This window comes from Podarcis vaucheri (assembly GCF_965113315.1).
Source record: "Podarcis vaucheri genome assembly, chromosome: 1".
NCBI classification, from domain to species: Eukaryota; Metazoa; Chordata; class Lepidosauria; order Squamata; family Lacertidae; genus Podarcis; species Podarcis vaucheri.
In genome coordinates, this window is record NC_138759.1 from 87,992,572 (window position 1) to 88,016,928 (window position 24,357).

The window sequence follows — 24,357 nt, forward strand, 5'->3', positions numbered from 1 at the left end:
TTCATTATATATCATCTCCCAGAATGTCTTAATCCTTGGGCACGTCCACCAAAGGTGAAAGAATGTACCTTCAGTCTCATTACATTTCCAACATTTATTATCGGGCAAATGATAGATTTTTTCAAGCTTAACTGGTGTCATGTACCACCTGTAAATCATTTTCATTAAATTTTCTCTTAGGGCATTACATGCCGTAAATTTCATACCTGTGGTCCATAACCGTTCCCAGTCAGCCATCATTATGTTATGTCCAACATCTTGTGCCCATTTAATCATAGCTGATTTCACCGTTTCATCCTGAGTGTTCCATTTCAACAGCAAGTTATACATTCTTGACAAATTCTTGGTTTTTGGATCTAACAATTCTGTTTCCAATTTTGATTTTTCCACCTGGAAACCAACTTTTTTGTCCAATTTGTATGCCTCCATTATTTGATAATAATGGAGCCAATCTCGCACTTTGTTTTTCAATTTTTCAAAGCTCTGCAATTTTATTCTCTCTCCATCTTGTTCCAGAATTTCCCAATATTTCGGCCATTTGGCCTCTATATTGAGTTTTTTCTGTGCCTTCGCTTCCATTGGTGACAACCATCTTGGGGTTTTCCCCCCTAACAAATCCTTATATCTTATCCAAACATTAAACAATGCTTTTCTAACAATATGATTTTTAAATGCTTTATGTACTTTTACCTTATCGTACCACAAATATGCATGCCAACCAAATACATTGTTAAAACCTTCTAAATCCAACACTTCAGTATTTTCAAAACACCAGTAGTTTTACAGAGGGTTGGGAAATCCTGGAAAGCCACTGTCAAATACTGAGCTACATGAACCAATGGTCTGACTTGGTGTAAGGCAGCTTCCTATGTTCTTATCAGAGTGCAGGAGGGGAAACCTGGGCCGTGAGTTTGAGCCCCACGTTGGGCAAAAGATTCCTGCATTGCAGGGGGTTGGGCTGGATGACCCTCGAGCGCCCTTCCAACTCTACGATTCAAGTCAGAAATTGTTCTCCCACTCAAGTAAGTTTAAATTGTTTTAAAGGGGGACTAGATAAATTCATGGAGGATAGATATGTGTATTGTACTAATGCTTCTGAAAGCCAATTGCTAGGGGCCACACAGGAGGAAAGTGCTATTGGCACTCCTCTAGTGCTTGTACCTTTCCTAGAGAGGCTTGAGGCTGGCTACTGTAAACAGGAACAACACAGGATGCTTGACTAGATGGACTCTTGGCCTAATCCAGCCAGGCTCTAGTTATTCTATCTATCTTCTATCTATCTATCTTCATGCTGCTCTATAAACTAATAAGCTGTTTCATGCTGCCTTTATTGGGCAACCAAGCTGTATGCTAGTCCACATACAAGTTGTAAGGACTTTTAATTGCGGAGATTGTGTATGGTCCATTTTAGTGCTTCCAATCCCTGCAGCTAATCCTAGGGAAGGTCAATTTGCAGCCCATGGGTCACATCTGGCTTCTAGCCAAACAGTCTTATCTCTACTGGTCTTGCTAAATTTTAATCAAGGTATGATAAACATTGCGCGCACAGAAAAAATGTGTTTTAAATGAATGCGATGATGTCACATTTCACTGTTCTCTCCCTTCCTTTCCCAGGCTTCCTATGTTATGTCTTGCTTTACGTGCTGTGGGGGTAGCCAATGTGGTGCCTTCCAAATGTTCTGGACTTACAAACCCCATCATTCCTGACTACTGGCACTATTTACTGGTGGCTGTCCCTTGCAGCAGATAATGCTGACCTTATTATGGTAGAGCCTGACAGCTTGTGAAGTGGTAGGATGGTGCAGTCAAGATACACACACTCATCCCAGACCTGCAGTATAGGAAACAGAGTTACTCCCAATAATTCAAAATGGACAATACTGATCAATGAAACTCAGCCTGTGCTGTTGCCAGTGTGCAGGTATCAGATCTGTATATATATATTACATTATTGGCTTCCTGTGTTTATCTGAGGACAGCTCTGAGCAAAAGAATACCCCATTTTATTTAGGAAGCTTCCTCACTCACTGACAATTAATTACAGCATCCATCTAGTATTGGCGGAACTATAATCTGCAGTCCTGTGCTTTTAACAACTGAAAGGCAATAATGGAACAAGTCAACACATGGTCTAGAATTATCTTGTAATGGAGTTATTTTGTAACTCTAGACTAGCATTTTCTACGATTCCAACTGAAGTTGTAATTGTGTGCACACTTTCACATTTTCTCCTGCCATTTCAGGTAACATACCTATCAAACACTACTGAATCACAGGCTGCTTTGCTCCACAGAGATTCATGAGGGTTGCAAAGCAACTACAGTACACTGCTTCAGATAAACGAGTTGGCTAGGTGAACATCCAGGAACAAGTGGCCTATTTTAAAAGTGTTATCATGGCCCAAACCCTTTTGGAAATACACGAGCTCCTTTTCGCCAGATGCTTTTGTAAAGGCAAACTTTACTAGCATTTTTAAAAAGAACACTAGAAATATTATGTTGCTGCTGGAACATAGGAAGGGGATGAGTTTGTGGGTAAAAGGATATGAGGGACTGGTGGGGAAAAGGCTGGAGGATTCATCCATTAAAATTACAATTTTTATCTTATATCCTGGATACCACAATAGGGGTTTTTTTGGTTTTTTTAATGCAACAGATGGAAGTTGCATTGCTTTCCAATCAGCACTCCTTGCGGGTGGGAGTGACTTCACCAGTTGAATGTCTGCCTACCTCTCAGCTTTTAAAGGCACAGAGGCCTTCTGAAAGAAAGAAGCCCGCTGCAAGCGGGAACAGTCTTTGCCGTGAGGAGCCAGATTATAGTGTCCCCATTGCACCAGGGACTGTACCTCTAGAACAGCTCCTCTTGGCCTCGGCCGATCACCCCATTGCTTCTTCCTCCCAGGAGGGGCTGCCCCCCCCATAGCCTCCACCATCTCCTCTCCTCGCCCCACCTCCCACCCCGCGAGACCGTGTCCCACCGCGCACAGGCTTCTGTGCCCCGACTTCCTCCCTTCGCACATTCCGCGATTTATTTACAGCCGGAGCCGAGTCGCGCTCTCTCCCCCCACCCCCCGCCCTCCAGGGCAAACAGGAGGCTTCGCCCGAAGCTTCCCGAGCGAGAGGCCGCGGAGCCCGCTTTCCTCGCCGCATCCCTCGCCCCAGCACCCCTCGGCATGCCCTGCTCCTCCTCCACCGTCTCGGGAGGCGGCCGCGCGCTGCCCTGAGTCCCCCGGGAGGCGGCGGGAAGGCCCTTCTTCGCCCAGCGCGGCAGGCGGTGGCCCCTCCTGGCGCCGCGCGCACCCGGCTGTTGCTGCCAGGCCCGCCGCCTTCCTGACACGGACTGGCTCCCCGGCCAGGCGCCCGAAAATAGCAGCTGCCTCGGCATGGAGCGGGCGGCGGCGGCGGCGGCACTGGCCTCGGAGCAGGTAAGCCCGGCGGAGAGACCTCCCCGAGGAAAGGGCTTCGCGGCGGGTGCCTTTCTGCTGGCCAGGCCGGCCCGGGGAGCACGGACGGAGGGCACTTCCTGGCGCAACAACGCCGCCACCACTTCCTGCTTTCGGTTGCCGGGGGAGTGGGGCTAGCGGGGCTTACCTGAGCCCCGGAACCTGCTCCCCAAGCTCATTGGACACCCTGGAGTGTCAAGAACGGAGCTTTCGAGCACGTGCAGAGCGCTGCCTGCCCCTCTGCGTTTTCTCTCCCACACCTTCGGGTGCGATTCCTAGGCGTGCTTGGCCCGTAACAATTTCGCCTTTAGAAATTGAACTCGGTGCTCCGACTCGTCTGCTGCCGATTTAAATAAATCTTATGCATTAATGCGATCCGCGCAAGTGTTCGGGTGAACAAAAACAAAAGCTCTGAAGACAAAGGGAGAAAAGCACGCGCGTTTTGTTTTTAGAGAATGCAAGCACGTGTCGTCATAACTGGCTCCCTCTATATCAGAAAACATGCATTTCGTGTGGCGTTGCTATTTGTTTAAAAATCTGCTGAACTGAGGGCACCTTTTTAATCAACGCATTTAATTGATCAATCGATCAAGCAAATAATGCAGCCATAAACGAGGTGAGAGAAAGTTGGCAGCTGAATCCCATTCCTATATGGCTCTTTTGCTGTCTTGCAAGTGCCTTTTTTAATATTATTAAAACTTTCCTCCAAAACCAGGTCTTTGGTCCTTAATTTATCTGCGGCCTTTTAGAAGTGGGTGGAATGTTCTTAATGTATTTCTCTTCCCCCTTGGTTTTAATGTATCTGTGTGGGGTTTATTGTCTAGTTTGTTTATTTAGCTGTAAGTTGCTTTGGGTTGCCCTGGGCAAGATAAAGCAACTGGCACATTAAATTAAATAAATAAATAAATAAATTACTGGTTATATTTGTCAGCTGGCATGTTTCTGCTTTCTGTCAGTTGCGGTAGGAAAATTGTGGGCAACCAAATCTCTGCCTGGAGTTTGTTCCATGTCTCAGCATGTGTCTGTGTCTGATTGCACTCTGCTCTTGCGCATGTTTCCTCTTGTGTCTGAGTACGCATGCATTGTAGTTGAGTATGTTGTCTGTCATGCACAGTCTCTGACCGGGTGCAGCCTGAATCAGCTTTATTGGATCATCTGTGTCTACCCCTTCCACATTAACAATAGACCCTTTACTGCAGTGTCCTTACAGATGCTAGCTTTGGGTACTAACTGGAGAAGCCATAGGTATGATTGTTGGGGATTGTTAGAGCTAGAGGTCTCCTCTCCCACCATGTCACTGTTTCTTAATTCCCTTGTGGTATTAGCTGGTTAAGCCATCCTCTTTCCCATGATGTAAAAAGAAGGACATACCCAAGATTTAAACATCTGCTTTCCCACAACAAGCTTATCATTCCCTGCAAGCAACTCTGTCTGCAACTTGAAAAGCTGTAGCAATAGGAAGGAAATAAACAGCAGCCATGTGTGGATGAAGGAAATGGCCCCTGCCTGCAGAAAATATGTGAAGCACTAAGTTTTTTGATCCCTCCAGCATTCGGTTTGAACTAGATTTGTAGCACTTTGGGGATTGAGGGCCTAGGGTGGAGTCTGAGGTTCCCCGTCCACTGCAGAATTGTAGCTCTCGCTCTTCAGATCCTAAAAGCTGAACTATTTTCACATTGAATGTGGACCACAGAGGCCACTTTTTAACTCTCTCCGTTTTTCCTTAACTCCCAGGCAGCACCACTGAGCAATGGCCTCCAGCCTCAGGAAGCAGGTGGGTAGTGCACTGGTTTTGCCTGCCAGTGGTGGAGTGACCGCTTTCAAGTACAGACTTCACTGCCTGCCAGCCAGACTGACTCATGACATGTGTGGCAGGGAACAGTTTGGGGTGTTAATTGCCTGCTTTGAGTGTCTTCTAAACTTGCTAATCCATAACAGCATGGTTGTGTGTACTAACTTTGGGACATTATACATCACTTTTTGAGCCATGCTGCCAGCCATCCGAACCACTGCCTCCCTTATCATTCTGGTCTTGGAAAATCTCAGTTGTACCCAGATTTCACTTTTTGCTTTCCTGTTTGAGAATGGCTCCAGTTCTGCTAGTACCTGTGAAACCCATCCTAATGTCATCTTACAAAATTGAATTATGTGAGGCCTGATTTCAAAATCTGGGCTTATACTTAGATTCCTTGGATAAGCCCAGCATTGTCCATCCTCCATTTTCTATCTGTCAGATGGGAATAATGGTGACTTACCTCACAGGGTTGTTGTGAGGGCACGCAATAAAGATAATGAAGCTATTCAACTGCCACAGAAATGTGTGAATAAATACAGTATACAACCCCCTCCTGACCGGTTATGCTTTTTCAGAGCAAGTAGTTAGCCCCTTTTACACTTTCCCCTCTACTGTAAAATTTGCAGAAGAGAGTTTGGGCTCTGACTGAAATCAACGAATGCTTTCACCTTAGGCTGAAGTGTGTGGGTTGCTGCCTGTCAAGGGATGTAAACAATCAACTAACTGGATGTGCTCTGTGGGGCAGGGTGGGGCAGGGTTGGTCAGTGACTGCAGCAGCTTTGGGCTGGTTCTCTGTGCAAGTCACGGGTTGTTCAGCTCAGCATGCGTGTTCCTGCAGTTTATGTGAAAACATACCATTTCTTTAGGCTTAGTGAGAAGGAGGGAAGGTTGTGTCAGTCAAAAGGGCCAAGATTACTTAAATGTTTCACCTACCAAGAAGTTTTTGGTGTCTGGATTTGCAATGCCTCCCCTTACCCACTAGGCCCCAACCTGTCTCTGGATGTTAAGGAATCAGCATTGGAAGCCAAGGTTGTAGGGCAAGAAGCCAAGGACCTGGCTGCAGATGGCAAAGGTACAGAGTTGAGCATGATGAATGTGATGTCAGATGGCAGGACCATGGACGGGGATCCCAGAGCTGTTGGGCTGGATGCCAAGACTGCAAATCGGGATGGCAAAGTAACAGCTGGGGATGCCGTTGCTACAGAATCGGATATTAAGGCTGCAGATTCAGAGGCCAGAGAACTGGATACAGCTGGCAACTACGGTGGACCACAGGCCACAGTGACAGATAGGAGACAAACAGGTCCAGGGGGCAAGGAGGACGTGATGCCAAGAGGCAGGTGCAAGAGCTGGAACGCCAGTGCCCCCACCCTGAATGTTAAAGATGCCGGTCAGCAAAGCAAAGGCACAATTGTGGATGGCAAAGCAACATCAGAAGTCACCAAGCCAGAAGAGAGCAACAAAGATGATGACGGTGACATCATTTCTCTCGACTGTGAAATTCTTGGGTTTGGTCCTGATACTGATTTGCTGGGACCAGATGCTGAGACTTACATGCATTTCATGCGGCGCCACCACTGTTATGATGCCATTCCCACCAGCTCCAAACTGGTAGTGTTTGACACAACCTTGCAGGTAAGGGGGGAAGTGGGAGCTGTTGTGGGTCAAGGAAGGGGATAGAAAACTGGTCATTTTAATAATGGGATAATGGAAGCTCACTTCTTTACTAATCGGGGTGGGGAACCTGTGGCAATCCAGATACTGTTGGGACTGATATGAGTTGGAGTCCCGATCCCTGTTACAAATCCTGAAACATTCAGCAAAGACAGGACAGTAGCCCAATAGACTCAAGTCAACAGCTCTGCTCCCTCTCAATGTTCCTAGTAAAATTGTTATCAGCACTCAAGAAAAGCTAGTTCTCAAAATAGAATACAGGTGGAATGGTGCAGATGGGAGTGTGCAAAAGGCTTGAATGTGAGTGGCACAGATAACTGAGTGTTGGGAATAATTGGAAGCAGCATAGTTCCAACCTGATGGTATCCCTTTTCTTTCCTTATGTAAGTGAATGCTTGCTTTTCACTTCTATGGGGAAAGTAAACAATTATACTTGAGGAACGCTTCTGGTTTTTTTCAAATTTACAATGTTTCTGAACTGTTCATCATACGATTCCAGATTGGTATACAGAAGGATGAATAACTCTGTTCACACAAGAAAAAACATAAAGGGGCAGAATTCATTTAACTAGTCCTGTTAGTGGAAGCCAACATGAGGACTTATACTAGTGCAACATGTCCTCCCACATGTTATCTGAAATTGGCTCAGGGGAAGCTGAAAAGCTGATGGACCAGTTGCCATAGAGTCACATTGAATTCCTCCCAAGGAGTAGGGAAGGCAGAATAAAATATCTTGCATGCCAGCGCAGACAGGAGTAACTTCAAACAGCGCTGGCACCCCTGACATTGTGACCTCCCCTGACAGGGATTCTACACTGAAGTTTGTGGGGGGTTTCCCTACCCTTTTAGTACATGTCTGCTCTCCCCCCCCCCCATATAACTACACTCAGCAGTTTTAAACTTCCTAATCTGTCAGGTACTTGACTTTCTGCTATGGCAGGCAGTTTGTGTGTGGTGGGGAGCTGTGGAAATTAATAGAGCACAAAGCTATCAATGGTTACTAGCTGCAATGACTGTGTTCTCCCTCCATTTTAGGAGGCAGTAGGCCTCTGAATACCAGCTATTTTGGAATACAAGTGGAGAGAGTGCTGTTGGTCTTGAATATGCATCTGAATGGCTACTGTGAGAACAGGATTCTGGACTAGGGGGGCCTTTGGACTCTTCTTACGACACTGGCAGAGCTGGATATAGGAACTCAAATCTGCTTGCAAGGATTATTTAAACAAATAGATGCTCACTTTCAGGATGAAGCAATTCTACCTGTTTCATCAGGTTATTCCTGCTGCTGCAAGTTTACCTTTCCTCATATTTGTTGTAGTTCATCACATTCCTAGAGCTGTGATTTAGGAGGAGGTAGAATCGTGGGAAGAGAGCAAACTAGGAAGAAAGTCCAAGCCGCATCATTTGGTAAAAAATAGGCCTAAGGTTGTTGCCCCCTAAAATTGAACCACAATGTTTAATAATATCTAGTCTAGCAGAAGAATATAATTGCTACATAGATTGGAGTCCAAGGGGGTGCAGTGTGGGCGATTACTTCTGGATTTTCCCCAGCCCATCCTTCTTGGCTGGATGCAGCTGTTTCCTCACCCTGTAGATCTGGCCTGACCAATGTGGTGCCTTCCAGATGTTGTACTACAATTCCCATCAGCCTCAGACTAATAGTAAGGATGATGGGGGCTGAAGCCCAACAGGACCTGAAGGGCACCACACTGCTACTCCTAACTGCAGATAGGAATATTGAATAGCAACTGCCAGTCTGGCCCACCTATTCTTTTTTCCTCCTGTCCCCAGATAAAGAAGGCCTTCTTAGCCATGGTGGCCAATGGGGTGCGAGCAGCCCCTCTCTGGGACAACAAGCAGCAGTGTTTTGTGGGTAAGTGATGCTGCGTTCAGGAGGGCAACACAGGACAGCAGGTTTTGGGCAATAGGAAGTGTGAACTGGGATTTCATAGGACTACTGCTGGCCATTCAACTGTACCAGGGATGGTCAAGAAGGCAAGGTTGGGTGTGTGCAGGAATTCTGCAGGTGCCTCTTATTAAGGAAAGGCTCAACCATCTGCTGTCCTGAGAACTGGGGCCTGCACAAGGTAGCCCTTCATGCCTGTTGCTTCAGCTCCTCCAGACCTACACCTGTGTGTATCCACTCTCTTCCTTTTCCTCTTTCCCCCCCTCTCTCTTACTGCAGGTATGTTGACTATCACTGACTTCATTAACATCCTACATCGCTACTACCGATCACCTCTGGTGAGTTTTCCAGGACTGCTCAATTGCCTTTGCAAGATCTGGAGCAAACCAGCTTCCAGCATTTCCCTCCCAATATGTACAAGGATGGAGGGGATGGACAGGGGCAGAAGGGTGACAGCAAAGCAAGAGGACCTGTGACTTCAAAGTACACGTGTGGGCTGCTTGGAACTCTCACTATCTTATCCTTTTGTGGGTGACATCACCCTGCTCACGAGTATCATTTTGTGCTGTTTTTAGGTTCAGATATATGAGATCGAGGAACACAAAATTGAAACGTGGAGAGGTGAGGAGGGCACCACTAGGGGGAGTAGCGTATGCATGGATGCTATTGAACATCTTTAAAATTGATTGTCAGTAGTGGAAGGTGAATTGCACTCTGTGTGTGTTCACGTGTTTACGTCTGTCTCCCTGCTTCTAGCCTTGATTTAAACAGTTCCTCTCTTAACTTGGTATCCCTTCCTACTTGATAGTCTTGCCTCTAGACAAGGCGCGGCCAGCATTTAGTTCAACAACATCTAAAGGACAACAGCTCCCATAATTCCCTCCCATTGGCCATGCTGGCTAGGGCTGATGGGTGTTGGGGTCCATTGGCCACCCCAGCCCCTAGGCAAAGGGTTTAGGTTACAGTACTCTAGGGATCAGAAACCAGTGACTTCTGGTTTTGATGGACTCCATCAGTCCTTGCCAGGATGACCAATAACAATCTGGAGGGTCACAGGTTCACCCTCCTTGCACTACAGGCTATTTTGCTGCATTCTGATGAAATTCCATGTACTGTAGCCCATTGCTGTGAGCTCATTGGATCCTGTCCCATTTCTGTCCCTGATGTTTCTACTTACTCTCTCCCTTTGAGCTTGATGCACAAAACCACCCAGAAGAGGGATAGCTAATGTGGTACCTTCCAGATGTTGATCCAACTCTTTTCATCCTTAGCCAGCATGGCCCAATGGTCAAGGATGATGGCAAGTGAAATCCAACATGTGGAGAGCACCATGTGGGCTGCCCCTGACTCACAGGGAAGGTGCAAGGCTTAGGGAGGATCCTCCATCTACTCACTGCTTGCATGTTCAGTGGTGGAGCACATGCTCTGCTTGCAAATGATCTGAGATTCAATCCCTGGCATCTCCTGTTTGGGTAGGGAAATGCCCCCTAGCTAAAACCCTGGAGGGTGGCTGCCAATCAGGACGCAGGCAGTGCTAGGCTAAATGGACCATTGGTCTGATTCAGTACAACAGCTATAGTACCCTTTCTCTCTTCATAGTGGGGAAACCCATCCAGATGGGCAGGGTATAAATAATAAAAAGTATTATACATTGAATCACTGTCCCAATTTTTTAGATGCTTTCAATGCACATAACATGGGAAGAAAGTTGATGTTATGGTAAATCATCTTCAACTTGGCAGCAATTAACCATATGGTATAGTGACCTCAAGCTGTTATATGCCAAAATCTAAGAAACTCATCATTCTTCTAAATAGATTGGAAACCCAACTGACTTCTTTTGCCAGATTCCCCCCCCCCCGAAGTAGCTTCATCCTTAACGTGTAGTAGTTCTCCCATCTTACCTAGGGCAACGGTTCCATATACTATTCAGGTGCTTTCCTTTCTCCCCAGAGGTGTATTTGCAAGGTTTCTTCAAACCCTTGGTGTGCATCTCCCCAAATGATAGGTAAGTCATTTCTGATGCTTGCTTACTCCTCTCACAGATCCCTCCTCTTTGGCAGGAAAGGTGGGAAATAATTTTAATGAATACATAATAATAGTGTGGCTAGCTTTGATGGAAAGAGTCTTGTACTCTTAACAACTGCATGGCAGTTGGTATAAAAGAGTGAAGTTTTACTCATCAGTTCCTTGCCAGAAAACATTTCACTTGTTGATTTCTGCCTGTCGAACAGCTGAATGCACCGAGCCTTTGACCATAATAGGGGTGGGGGAACCCTCACTGTCTCACAACGCCTACTCCATTTAGAGCAGAGTGGAAGTGGTAAATGGGTACAGTCCCTGGGTACAGGGAGCCAATCTCCAGGCATGTCATGTTGCCCTTTTGTTTCTCCCTTTCCTAGCCTATTTGATGCTGTTTATTCCTTGATTAAGCACAAGATCCATCGGCTGCCTGTGATCGAGCCCATCTCAGGGAACGTCCTACACATTCTGACCCACAAACGTATCCTCAAGTTCCTGCATATCTTCGTGAGTGTCTGGTGATCCCAAATTCCTCTTGGCATAGATGATGGCAAGGCAGATTATTTTTGGTCTCAGTGGGGCCTATGTTGGCCCCGTGCCCGATGCTCTCTTTTATCATTTATTTATTGGTACAGAGCCAACAGGGTACGTGGTGCCTTGCAGAGCTGCATAGGGAAAAACAGACTGGCCATTTCCCTCAAGATGCTCACGATCTAAAATAGACAATTGAGAAAACAGTAGAAGTTGGGAGAGAAGGGCGAAAGATGAACATGAGCTAATGCAGCTAGGTGTATTTACAGCTTGATTACAGCTGGAATGGAGGAGTAAGAGGTTAGGCTCCACTAGGGATGTAAAAAGGTATCATTTTCTTTTTTTTGCCCCATATTCATTGTCTGCAGCTCTATTTCTATTCTGCTGCAGTTCAGCTTCTGCAAAAAAATGTTATCCAGTTCACTGTTCACTGTGGCCAAATTCAATAATGCAATTAATTACATTATTGTGTAAATACACATCATTCATTTCCATTGTGGGGCAGGGGGAGCATCACCAATAATGCACTGAAAAAAATAACCTCCTCTTCTCTCACTACAGGGAGCCATGCTTCCAAAGCCACGATTCCTGCAGAAAACCATCCTGGAACTGGGCATCGGCACTTTCCGTGACGTTGCCATGGTCCTGGAGTCAGCCCCTGTCTACACAGCCTTGGAGATTTTTGTGGACCGCAGGGTCTCAGCATTGCCTGTTGTTAATGAAAAAGGTACTTGCTGCGGGGAGCTCCTCTGCTTTGCTCACTGCTATGTTTGCCGTTTCAGCCGAGCCTTACCTCTCTCTCATATGTTATCAGCTTTCTAATTCATCCTCTACTTTTTTCTTGGGCCCTGAAACCACAAACCCTATGTGACATTTATCAAACAATCCGAGCCATCGCGTGATGTAGCTTTTGCCAAGCTGCACCGTTTTGGGGTTCCATATTTGAATCCCACCCACCCTGCTTGAGCCAATGAACCATAGTGCTATATGTAACATCTCAGAGATAGTGTTAAATCACCATCACCCAGATTTTGTCACTTTTGTAAATTCCACCCGCTGTCATAAAATCAGGAACCCTCTTTTTATGTATTAACTCATAAACTTCAAGATGTGATAAAAGCCTGGAAAAGTGCTGTTCACATATATGACAATATGAATGAATAATGCTCTGTGTCTAGCTCTATTCAAGACTTTATTGTGAGTAGATTTTTTCTTTTATCGGGTATTTCTTAATTATTTTTCTGATTAATACATATGGAATACTTGCTTAGTTGGAACGTATTTAATATATCAATAGTTTTTAAAAATGGATGATAGTTACATTATGAGGTGGGTGAATGGGAAGGTTTTCTTTACTGAGTCCCTTATAATGCTTCCCTCACTTTCTCTTTACAGGGAGGGTAGTTGGCCTCTACTCTCGCTTTGATGTGATTGTAAGTACAGCACAATCATATTTTTGCAGGTGTGAAGTTGGTTGGCGGGAGAATGGATTTTTTTAATAGCCAAAGCTAAGAAAATGGAATGTTTCCCTGTCTTGTCTCTAGGGGATGCAGTACCTGTTTAAAATTTTAAGATGGGAAGATCACTTGGTAGTGTGTGTGTGTGTGTGTGTGTGTGTGTGTGTGTGTGTGTGGTTTGGTATCCCTCGCAAATGTTTCCTGAACTCCATCTATCTAAAGGGATTGAGGTGGTGATACTAATTTTCACCACTATTTTTCAGCTCTAGACAGAGAAGTCAGCAACAGTTTCCCTCTTAAACATAGGGTGAAAAGCAAAGGAGAACATTGTCTCCAATGCTGTGATTCTAAATTGATGGCGGATTAGGGTCCATTTATCAAAGGGGCTGTCACAATGTGCATTAAACCAGTGTGTAGCAACTGAGCCTTGTTTCAGCAAGAGTTATCTGGATATTAAAGCCAGAGTTCTCCCACCTTTGCAAAGTGGGATTGGGGTGGCTTTATTCTCTGCTAATGCCAAGCCCCTGCCTGGATGATCTGTCATGGTGGCTTCAAACCATTTCCTTGTCTCTGCTTAGCACTTGGCTGCCCAGAAGTCCTACAACAACCTGGATATTACTGTGGGGGAAGCACTGAAGCAGCGCTCAGTCTGCCTGGAAGGGGTGCTCACCTGCCATCCTTACGAAACGATGGAAGACATTATTGATCGCATCGCCAAGGAGCAGGTATGCCAGAGTGGAGCAGGAAGAATGTGCAGCTTTAGGTAACAGTTACTCTGTGGCAAGACCTTGACCTCTCCAGGTCCATAAAATCTGACTTCAGGAGTTAAATGTTCAGCCTGAACCTCTTCTTTCTCTACTTTCTGCTTACTCAAGTCATGCCCAGTGACACTTTCTAATCCAGTCAGCCTCTAATCCTGTCGCCTGATTGACTTTGATCTATTGACATAGGTGTTCCAGTAGTAACCATCTCTGGCTTGTTCTTCCCCATGACACTCATGGAAAAGACAAGTCCACACTAGTGGCTTACAGGCCCTAGGAAAAGGATGGGAAATATTGTGGAATACTGTATTCCAACCGTTTAAGCAAAAAACAAAAACACCCAAAATAATTCTCATGAGACATCTCCAGGGTAGAAGCTATTCCCAATGAATCACTTAAAAAGGGGGTCCACCGGGAAAGCAGAGAGCCCGCATAGAAGAGGTAGATTGCTCAGGTGGGTGGTCCCCAAGGTAAGTGAAACCATCTTCAGATGCTGATGAGAACTGGACACCTAAAGGCTGCTTCACATGTTTGCTGCCATACAGCAGGAAGCCATGGCAAGTCCTGGCTCCCTGCTGCACATACAGGCCTCATGCATATGGCAGGAAACATCTATCTGTTGTGTGTAATGATTTACTGAACCAATGGGGAACCTGTGGCCCTTCACAAAGCGTTGGGACCCCTATTCCCATCAGCCCCAGCCAGCATGGTCAATGGCCAGGGATGAAGGGAAATGTAGTTCAGCAAAAACACCTAGAGAGTCACAGATTCCCCATTCTAGAAGCAAACAGATGTTTTCATATGCAAACACACATACCTTAAAAAATTATAATGTGGGAAGCAGACCTAGACTTATTTTCTGTACAGCACAGTTGCTCCTCTGCAACTAAAGACTAATAGGCGGTGCAACAGCACTCAGCTTTAACTTTCCTGCCTGTCACTCTTAATTGTAACTTTTCCCAGAATGCCCTGTCCCTCGGCTATCGTGCTGTAGTAGGATGGTGATGATGTTAATAATAATAGCATTATGCCACCAAAGGGTTTGCCTCAGGTGGGAGGGGTAACTCTTGCCCTGTGGGTGTCAAGCACTCATCTCGGCTCATCCCGTTACTCTTCTTTTCATGATGGTGTGTGGCTCACTCATCTGGCAGGTCCATCGTCTGGTTCTGGTGGATGAGAAGAAAACCCCGCGGGGGATTGTGTCCCTCTCTGACATTCTCCAAGCCCTGGTTCTCACGCCTGCAGGTATCGATGCCCTAAACTCTTAAGCCGCCTGACGCTCCATCCTTCCTCCATTTGTACCCTCCATTTCCTCCGCTTCTCTCCAGCTCAGGTAGGCCCCATGCCTTGGCCTCTCTAGCCTCTGCCCTGCTGCTCGTTTTTGCCTTGCTGCTGGGTCTCTCTTGTCCGTCCGGCCAAGCCAGGTCTGTATTTCTGTCTGTCTAGAACCAAACACCCAGCCTGGATGGGAGGCCAATGCTATGGATTGTAAACACAGCATAGCTTTGTAGGAGGAACCTCTTCATGAGGGTGGCAATACAAGAATGGGCCTTTTCTGCAGTGACTCCCTGAGAAGGCTCACCTGGCACCTTCATTGCATATATCCAGGCACCAGGTGAAAATGTTTCTGTTTAACCAGGCCTTTTGCTGATTAACATTCTGTCCTTTTTAATGTGTTTGTGGGAGGGGGGTTATGGGTTTGTTTTTATTATGTATTTTCCATTTGTTTTTATGTTGTGAACTGCCCTGTGATCTTCAAATGAAGGGTGGTATACAAATTTAATACGTTATTAATTATTATTATTATTAGGGGGGCTGCTCAGACACACACAGGCAGGGTTCCAGCTTCTGGCAAGAGAGAGGCCTCCTGATACATCAAAGCTGCGCTTAAACCTTTAAAATCAGCAGCTTCTCATTCCACCTCTAATCCATTCGGATTTTCTCCTTACTCTTTTTCACATCCCTTGGTGCTGGCACGGCACACCAATTGTTGGAAGTATTTTGTTGCATGGGAAGAGCTGGTTAAAGAACTGGGCGGCATCAGAGGAATCCTCTGCATCCAGAAAACTAAGCAGCTGTGTAGTGGGAAAGCTGGTGTATGTCTCACATATATGTAAATTTCTTTTGGCAAGAGTGTTAGTAGATGTGCTGCATGTTAGATTCATTTCCAATTGCAATGATAAAACCCTGCTTTTCCACAGCATTTCCCTAACACAGATTTTATAACAGGGAAATGGTGTTTTTTCAGTAACAACCAGTTCACTGGGTAACATGAGCTGGGGGTTATGTTACTTCCCATGCCCTATAGTCACCCCAGCTGATTTCTTTACCTGTTGTGGTTGCTAAAGGCACAGAGGCAGTTACAGCTTGGGGGCAGGTAGAGTGTCAGGTCAGCTGGCAAGCCTAGCCTTTAAAGGTTGAAGTGGAAAAAGATGATGTTCAGTAGATAAAGCACACACAGCCACAGTTCCCCACCCCCAAATTCCCCCCTTTATCTGAAAGCTCACCTGTATTTTTCATAATCTCTCATTTCTTCTCCCCATCTCCTTTCACATTTAACTTGTATCCTGCTTTCCCCTGTGAGAAACAGCCTGCTTCTTTAATCCCTTCTCTTTGTTCCCTTTACGTTCACTTCTTCTCTTACTTCCATTCTTTTTATTCCCAGTTAATTTTATTTAAATTAATATTTAATCTCTCCAATTTAAAGGGCTCAGCAATCTCCCTTGCAACAAGGCTACCCTTACCATTGTGGGGAGTGGGGACAGTATAGTAGTTTACTATTGCTGGGTCCAGCTTCTGCTACTTTTATTACATTATCTACAAGTTTTGGGGGGTGTCGTCAGCTTTCTCTCACTCATCCACCTGCATAGGAGCATTTCAGTGATGGATGAGCACAGCAGCTAGAAAAAGGAGCTAAGGAACCTTCTCCTCCCATCTTGATCTAAGCTATAGAGGGTGGGTGGGTAGGGTAGATCAGTCTCTTGCCTTCCCTCACTGGTGCACAACCTAGACTACCCATTAGTTGTTATAGCAACCTGTCAGGGAACTGACATCGGAGGAAAGGGAAGTGGTAGGGCTCCCAGAGACTGGGAGAGAGTCAACAGCCAAAGCAGGGACCAGCAGGGGGAGCGCGGGGTCTCTGGAGGAGGATCTCAGTAATGCTGAGAGAGACGCAGCAGCCCAGGCAGGAAGCAGAAGGGGAGAGAAAGGGGTGAGAGACACTTCGAGCGAAAATAGCGGGGAGGTGTCAGAAGCAACTGCAGGGAGACCTATGCTTCGCCGGAAGCTGTCACGTCGTGAGTCCAGGAGACGCGTTTCCGTTAAGGAACTTCTTTGCTGGAAGCGCTTCCGCAGACAGCCACTGTCGGACTCTACAAGTGACTAGAGCAGACATGTCTGAGGAGCTCTGTCACACACAGAGGTTTGTGGGGTCGCACAAACTCTGAAGGGGCACTATTTTAAGCACAAGCAGCTAATCATCCCCTGACAGCAGTCCGACAGTCTCTGTACGCTGCCTGTGCAGGAGAAGGCATCATGAGCGACCCAGCAGGAGCCGGAGCCGCAGGGGGTGGAGCTGGTCCAAGCTTGGAAGACAGATACCGAGCATTGGAGGTCCAACTTGCGCTGCAGACGGCGAGGCTCGAGGAGAGGAGGGCTCAAGATGCAGACAAGAAGGGGAGAACCACTCAGTTCCCCAGAAAGGTACCAGGATTAGTGCAGAAGTTTGGGGGGGACCCCAAGGATTACCATGCCTTTAGGACTGAAATGCAATATGCCCTGAATGTGCAGTTTGATGAGTTCCCTGATGAGGAATCCCGAGTTGCTTTCGTAATTGGGCATCTTGAGAAGGGGGCGCGAGATTGGGTTCGACCCCTGATGGCAACGCACAACGATATCCTGAAGGACACTATGAAATTCTTTCGTGCAATGGATATCATGTTCTCCAGCGATATTGAGGAGGGGGTAGTGCGCAGACAGCTAATGGCTTGCAAGCAGGGAAGCAGATCTGTCCGTGAGTACTGGACTGAATTTACCATGCTGATTCACAGATTGGGGTGGGATTTATCGGCAGCACCCATTCAGATGCTATTTGAAGAAGGTCTTTCTTCAGCTGTGAAAGACGAGCTGGCCAGGAGCCCCAGGGCGGTGTCTATGGATCAGCTGACCAAATCTGCGCTGACCATTGGAGCGCGCCAGGAGGCAAGAGCCTTGGAGAGGCGGGAAGGGAGAGGGGAACGTTGGAAGGAGTTACGCATTCCAGACATTCCTGAGCCAGCTTTCCCGCCGGCAGAGCCGATGGAAATCGGAACAGCCCGCGCGCGCGCAGTTTCAAAGCCCAGTGAGGGGGCGAAGAAGGAGGGAAAGGGACCCCGGAAATGCTATCTCTGCCAACAGCCAGGCCACTTTGCCAGAGTCTGCCCCCAGAGGAAGGAATGGCAAGGGATGGTGGGAACTGTTGAGGGGGAAGAGCAGGGAGAAACGGAGCAGGTAAAAGCCAACGCCTGGTTGCCAGCAGGGCACTGCAGCCAGGCCAAAGAGCAGTGAAAGTGCCCCTTCCCCAAGTGCCAGTGCCAGAAGCTCCTCGACCTGCTCTAGTGATTGAAGTGTCGCTAGAGTTGCAAAATGGACACCCCCTAAAAATAAAGGCGCTGTTGGACTCAGGCAGCTCCTGCAATTTCATGAGCAAGGAGTTTGCTGCTGAACACCAGATACAGACTATCCCCTTAAGCAACCCCCTGCAGGTGACCACGATCGATGGCAGAGAACTGTTGGGAGGAGGCGTCAGCTTGCAGACCATCCCAATGATAATGAGGGTGGCAAGGCACACAGAACTGATAGCGTTTAATGTGGCCACCTTGGGAGGCGCTCCCATTATTTTGGGAATGAGCTGGCTAGCCCTACATGATCCGCTGGTGGGCTGGCATCAAAGAGTGGTTTCCTTCGGTTCCGCACATTGCTTAGAACACTGCAGGGGGGAAAAGGGGTCAGCAGGGGCCCAAGCCACCCTAGCAGGGACGGAAGTGATGGAGAAGGGGAAGGTGCCATCACAGTATGCTGATCTCAGTGACGTGTTCAGCGAGAAGGAGGCTGACCAACTACCCCCGCATAGGCCCTTTGATTGCCAGATCAATTTACTCCCTGGAGCACAGCTTCCTGTAGGCAGGTTGTATGCCATGTCAGACAGGGAGATGCAGGAGTTGCGAGCGTTCATTGACAAGAACCTGAAGAGAGGCTTCATCCGAGAGTCCAAGGCAGCGGGGGGTAGCCCAGTGTTTTTTGTGGATAAAAAGAACACGGACAAGCCGAGACTGGTATGTGACTTTCGGGCCCTAAATGCAGTGACAGAGCCGGTGGCTTTTCCTATGCCCAGGATTGATGATATTTTGACCAGGGTGCGAAAAGGAAAGATTTTTACAAAGCTGGACCTAAGGGGGGCGTACAACCTGATACGTATAAGGAAAGGGGATGAATGGAAGACCACCATGTTCACCCCTTTGGGGGCATTTGAATATCTCGTTATGCCTTTTGGATTACAAGCAGGCTCCGCGTGTTTTCAAGCCTTTATGAACCATGTACTGGGGCCTTTGCTCTACAAGAATTGCGTGGCCTTCTTAGATGACGTGTTGGTGTATTCGGAGAATGAGGAGCAACATGTGAGAGACGTCAGAGAAGTGTTGAGCAGGCTGCAAGCCAACAGACTGTGGGTGAAACTGGAGAAGTGTCAGTTTCATACCAAGGAGGTGGAATTCCTGGGGTACCGCTTGTCAGACAAGGGGTTGGCCATGGACCCCGGCAAGGTTCAAGCGGTGCTGGAATGGAAAACCCCCAAGACTAAGAAGGATGTGCAGAGGTTCCTAGGGTTTGGAAACTTTTATCGTAAGTTCATCCGAAACTTCGCTCACCTGACGGCGCCCATCACGGACTGTCTCAGCAGCAAAAAGAAGTTTGTTTGGACGGGGGAGGCGGAGCGAGCGTTTGAGGAACTGAAAAAGGCCTTCGCCTCTGACGAACAACTTCTACATGTGGATTTACAAAAAAAGCTGAGGGTCGAAACAGACGCTTCTGACAGAGCCATAGGGGCGGTGCTTCTTCTGCAGCCGGGGAAGGAGGGGTCCGAGTGGCGACCGTGTGCCTTCTTTTCGCGAAAGCTGAACAAATCTGAGAGAAACTACACGGTGTACGACCGGGAACTTCTTGCGATTTATGAGGCCTTCCGGAGATGGAGGCACCTACTAATTGGTGCACAACAGAAGGTGCAAGTGCGCACGGACCATAAGAATCTAGAGTATTGGAGAACTGCGCGAGTGCTCAACCAACGGCAGTTGAGATGGGCCCAGGAGTTCTCCAAATTTAACTTTGAGATTTGTTACGTACCAGGCCAGGAGAACGTTAGGGCGGACGCTCTCTCACGCAAACCTGAATATTTGGAGGGAGAGGGTGCACCCGAAGAGACCCATGTCATTCCCGAGGATCGCTGGGTGTGTGGGGCGGCATTGGTGGGGCTAAGGGAACTGATAGAGGGAACGGTGCAGGATGAATATGCCCAGGACAAACTCAGGGGTCTCAGGAGGGAGGGAGACAAACCCGGGGGTTTTGAGGAGAGAAACGGGGCGTTGTACTACAAGGGAGCGTTATACGTACCTGAAGGAGAATTGAGGGAAAAGGTACTCAAGCAACTGCACGATAGCCCCACAGCAGGGCATTTTGGGCAACACAAAACCATGTGGCTGGTTACCAGGGAATTCTGGTGGCCCAAGGTCAGGGAAGATGTGCGGGAGTATGTGAGAGGGTGTGACCGATGTCAACGAGCCAAGGGGGAGAGGCGGGCACCGGCAGGTTTATTAGAACCACTACCCACGCCGGAAAGACCATGGGAGGCAGTGGCAATAGATTTTATGACTGATCTGCCCAGGTCCAAAGGGAAGACAGCCATTATGGTTGTGGTAGACCTGTTAACCAAGATGGCCCACTTTATAGCCTGCTCACATGCGGTCACAGCAGAAGAAACCGCTAAATTGTTTGTGGAAAATGTGTTTAGATTGCATGGTGCCCCCTTGAGGGTGGTTTCGGACCGAGGGAAACAATTTACTTCCAGGTTCTGGAGGAAGCTCATGAGCTTATTGCATGTAGAGGTGAATTTTTCCACTGCCCGCCATCCAGAAACCAACGGGCAGGCGGAAAGAGCTAATGGTGTCCTCCAGCAATATTTGAGGTGTTATGTGAATGACAGAGAGAATGATTGGGTGGAGAAGCTGGCGTTGGCAGAATTTGCCTATAACAATGCGGAGAACGTGTCCACGGGAATGAGCCCTTTTTTGGCCAATCACGGGTGTCATCCCCGAGCCTTCCCAGGGGGGGAGGGGGAGAACTGGAGCGTTCCAGCCGCAGAACAGTTCGTTGAAGAAATGGAAGCGATCCATCGCCAGCTCCAACTTAATTTAAACAGGGCGAAGGAGGAATATAAGAGGCAGGCAGACAAAACCAGAAGGGAAGGAGAAAGCATTAGGGTGGGGGACCAGGTGTGGTTGTCCACCCAAGGGTTACCATTTAAAGGAGGTTGTAAGAAGTTAAGACCCAAAAGGCTGGGCCCATTTGAAGTCACGCAACAGGTCAACCCAGTGGCTTTCAGACTCCGGTTACCTAACCACATGAAGTTACACCCAGTGTTCCACAGATCATTGCTGTCACCGTATATAGGGGACAGAGAGGGGAGGGTCAATAGGGGACCAGCTATGGAGGAAAAAGAACACAGCTACCATGTAGCGGAGATTCTCGATTCCAGGTGGAGGGGAGAGCAAGTAGAGTATTTGGTAATGTGGGAAGGGGAGCCGGAGTCGGAAAACACCTGGGTCAGGGCAGAGGATGTAGATGACGAGGTTTTGATTGAAACTTTTCATCAGAGATTCCCTCGGAAACCCCAGCCAGTGGCGAGGTTCCGGAGGGAATACTTCGCCACCACCGACGAAGAAGAAGAGTTGGAGGGGTTCGCTGATTCCGAGGTGGAGGAGGATTCAGCGAGTCGGAACGAAGACCGATGGAGGGAAATGTTCGAGACGTCGGAAGATGAAGAGGATTCTTTTAGGGGTTTCAGCTCCTCACCGCCCAGAGGAGAGAGTAGGGGCGGGGGAGAGGGGGGCCCTGGAGGGGAGGTGGATGTCAGGGAACTGACATCGGAGGAAAGGGAAGTGGTAGGGCTCCCAGAGACTGGGAGAGAGTCAACAGCCAAAGCAGGGACCAGCAGGGGGAGCGCGGGGTCTCTGGAGGAGGATCTCAGTAATGCTGAGAGAGACGCAGCAGCCCAGGCAGGAAGCAGAAGGGGAGAGAAAGGGGTGAGAGACACTTCGAGCGAAAATAGCGGGGAGGTGTCAGAAGCAACTGCAGGGAGACCTATGCTTCGCCGGAAGCTGTCACGTCGTGAGTCCAGGAGACGCGTTTCCGTTAAGGAACTTCTTTGCTGGAAGCGCTTCCGCAGACAGCCACTGTCGGACTCTACAAGTGACTAGAGCAGACATGTCTGAGGAGCTCTGTCACACACAGAGGTTTGTGGGGTCGCACAAACTCTGAAGGGGCACTATTTTAAGCACAAGCAGCTAATCATCCCCTGACAGCAACCACATTATTATTTCCTCTTGCGTTTACCACTCAGTTCCCCCAAAAAGCACACAATTCCGGCTGATGTGGCTCCCAGGAGAGGCTCTGGCCGCAGGTACACAAGCTGCCACCACCTATGGCTTTTTGTTGCCTTGTTCCACTGGGCTTGAGTCTGATTGATCTCCCTTGTTCTTGCCTGATGCCATGGGCTCCCTGGTTCACTGTGTTGCCACCTTCCCGCAACTAGCTGTGTGTACGGCTGCATCTGTGCTCCTACATGTTTGTACGCAAGCTGGGGCGGATTTGTCTGTGGTCTGTGTAGGGTAGCATCTCTTTGGTCAGCGCCTGGAGCCAGCATGCCACAGAGGGGGTGGCTTACCTGTGCAGTCCTCATGATGTTGTTGGACTCCCCAAGTCAGATCAGCCCTCAGCCAGCATGGGGAACAGTATGGGATGATGGGAAGTGTAGTAGGACATCTAGGAGGGCCACACATTTCCTGGGCCTGATATAAGGAAATGCAAGTTGCCTCAAGTATAATTCACTGCAGAATAAATCAGAGCTGCTTAGCCAAAATCCTAAGCCATTTTTTTGCTGCAGAACCCCCCGCTCCCAGTACAATGCTTGAAAGGCAGCTAAGAAACTGCAAATAAGTTCGATCTGTACCTAACCTCTGGCTGAGTTACTTTTAGGATTGCCACTCAACCAACTGGTTTTGAGTCCTGATTATCTAGTTTATGATAGAGCACAAGAAATTTAATAAGCTTGGGCATGTGACACCAGTGGCTAAAACACTAAAGCTCAGAGCAGCTTCCCTCGGGTTCTCAGGCAGTCTTCCCCTGTATATGGCTTTCAGGCCCAAACTTGCTCAGCTTGAGCAATGCAACTGCTTTTAAGCAGAACACCCCTCTCTGATAATTGCAACCACGGGACTACCTAAGAACCATAAGGGCTGGGCTGGAGAAGAGAGACCACCAGCTAACCTGACAAAAAGCAGCATGAAAAGAGGAGGTGCATTTCAGGCACCAACTAGCCTCTGATCATCAAAAGCCTCTAACTGTAAGCAAGAGGTTTTGAACTTTTAGAAACTTTACTGATCACCCCATTTGGGAAGATTTCTTTTTAGTGAGGAGGCCTCTGCATCCAATGAGGCTTCTGCACGTTCTCTAGGCCAGGAGTTTGTTATAGGAGGCACAGCCTGGCCTGTGTCTATGACTGCAGTGATTCTTCCCAGCAGGCCAGCTTGGGAGACAGGACTTATCCTCTGGGATATGTAGCATAGGGCAGGATCCTTCTCCCACTATGGTATTAACTTTCTTCATTCCTTTCTACAGGCATCGACCGGTATTCAATCTGATGCCATTAGAGGCCACACTTGCTGCCCAGCACTTTGGGTTACCTCCAGGGCATCTATGACACATGAGGGTAAGGTGGGGCTTTCCAGCCCATGAAAGAGAGAGAGATTTCTTCCTAACAGGCAACATTGGTGCTTTGGCTGCGCGTTCATCCTCCCTCCTCCCTTCCATGATGCAGAAAGAGGTGAGAGAAGCGATAAGAAAGGAGGATCTGAACTGCAGAACTGTAAATAGATTTTTCAACCGCTGAAATCTGCTAGAGTGTTATAGAAGCAGCCATGCTACAGATGGAGAGACAGCTGGCCCTGGTTGAACACTTGCACCTGTTGCTTGTCTCCTTTTTCTACCCCCTGCTGACTGTAGGACATGTTATCATGCACAAAAATCCATCCTGTTTCAAGGCCTCTAGCAGATGCTTTTGACTGAACTGAGGTGACTGCTACTGCTCCAGACATACGGACACTCAAGAAGGCCCATGACACTCACAAGAGGAAGGTAGACTACGATCGCAGTGGTTTGGCTCCATGACTTCAACAGGGATTAAGGATTTCCGCATTAGACCCTGCTGCTTTGGAGAAAAGGCAGCTTGTTTCCAACACAGGACTAAACACTTAGCAGGCTATTGCATTATTTTTATTGTTGTGATTTTTCATTGTACCTGAACCAGCAACAAGGTGTGAGGCTGACGTGACCTAAGCTGAGGAAAAACAATTTAATAGGGAATGGGGAGCTCTGAAATTCATGGAAATGCTTTCAAATGTATTTTATACAATTACAGAACACTATGGGTTAATAATAATAATAATAATAATAATAATAATAAT

General features: G+C 47.7%; 1 protein-coding gene across 8 annotated transcripts; it reads left to right on the forward strand.

Annotated features, from left to right (window-relative positions):
• The first annotated feature begins 947 nt into the window (after nt 1–947).
• Nucleotides 948–24,316, forward strand: PRKAG3 (protein kinase AMP-activated non-catalytic subunit gamma 3). 8 transcript variants are annotated; one of them, XM_082201697.1, is made up of 13 exons: nt 948–1,022; nt 5,177–5,216; nt 6,220–6,872; nt 8,703–8,784; nt 9,097–9,155; nt 9,393–9,438; nt 10,771–10,825; nt 11,220–11,346; nt 11,932–12,097; nt 12,766–12,803; nt 13,406–13,552; nt 14,740–14,833; nt 23,513–24,316. In XM_082201697.1, exons 1-13 carry the CDS (start codon nt 963–965, stop codon nt 23,533–23,535), a joined length of 1,590 nt encoding a protein of 529 aa, XP_082057823.1. In that variant the 5' UTR covers nt 948–962; the 3' UTR covers nt 23,536–24,316. The 8 variants fall into 8 exon arrangements, 6 of the variants coding, with proteins under 6 accessions (XP_082057823.1, XP_082057820.1, XP_082057821.1 ...); XR_014214177.1 differs by lacking the exon at nt 948–1,022 and adding an exon at nt 1,644–1,766 and having other exon boundaries at nt 14,740–14,921; nt 23,513–23,640; XM_082201694.1 differs by lacking the exon at nt 948–1,022 and adding an exon at nt 1,644–1,766.
• The last annotated feature ends 41 nt before the right edge of the window (nt 24,317–24,357 follow it).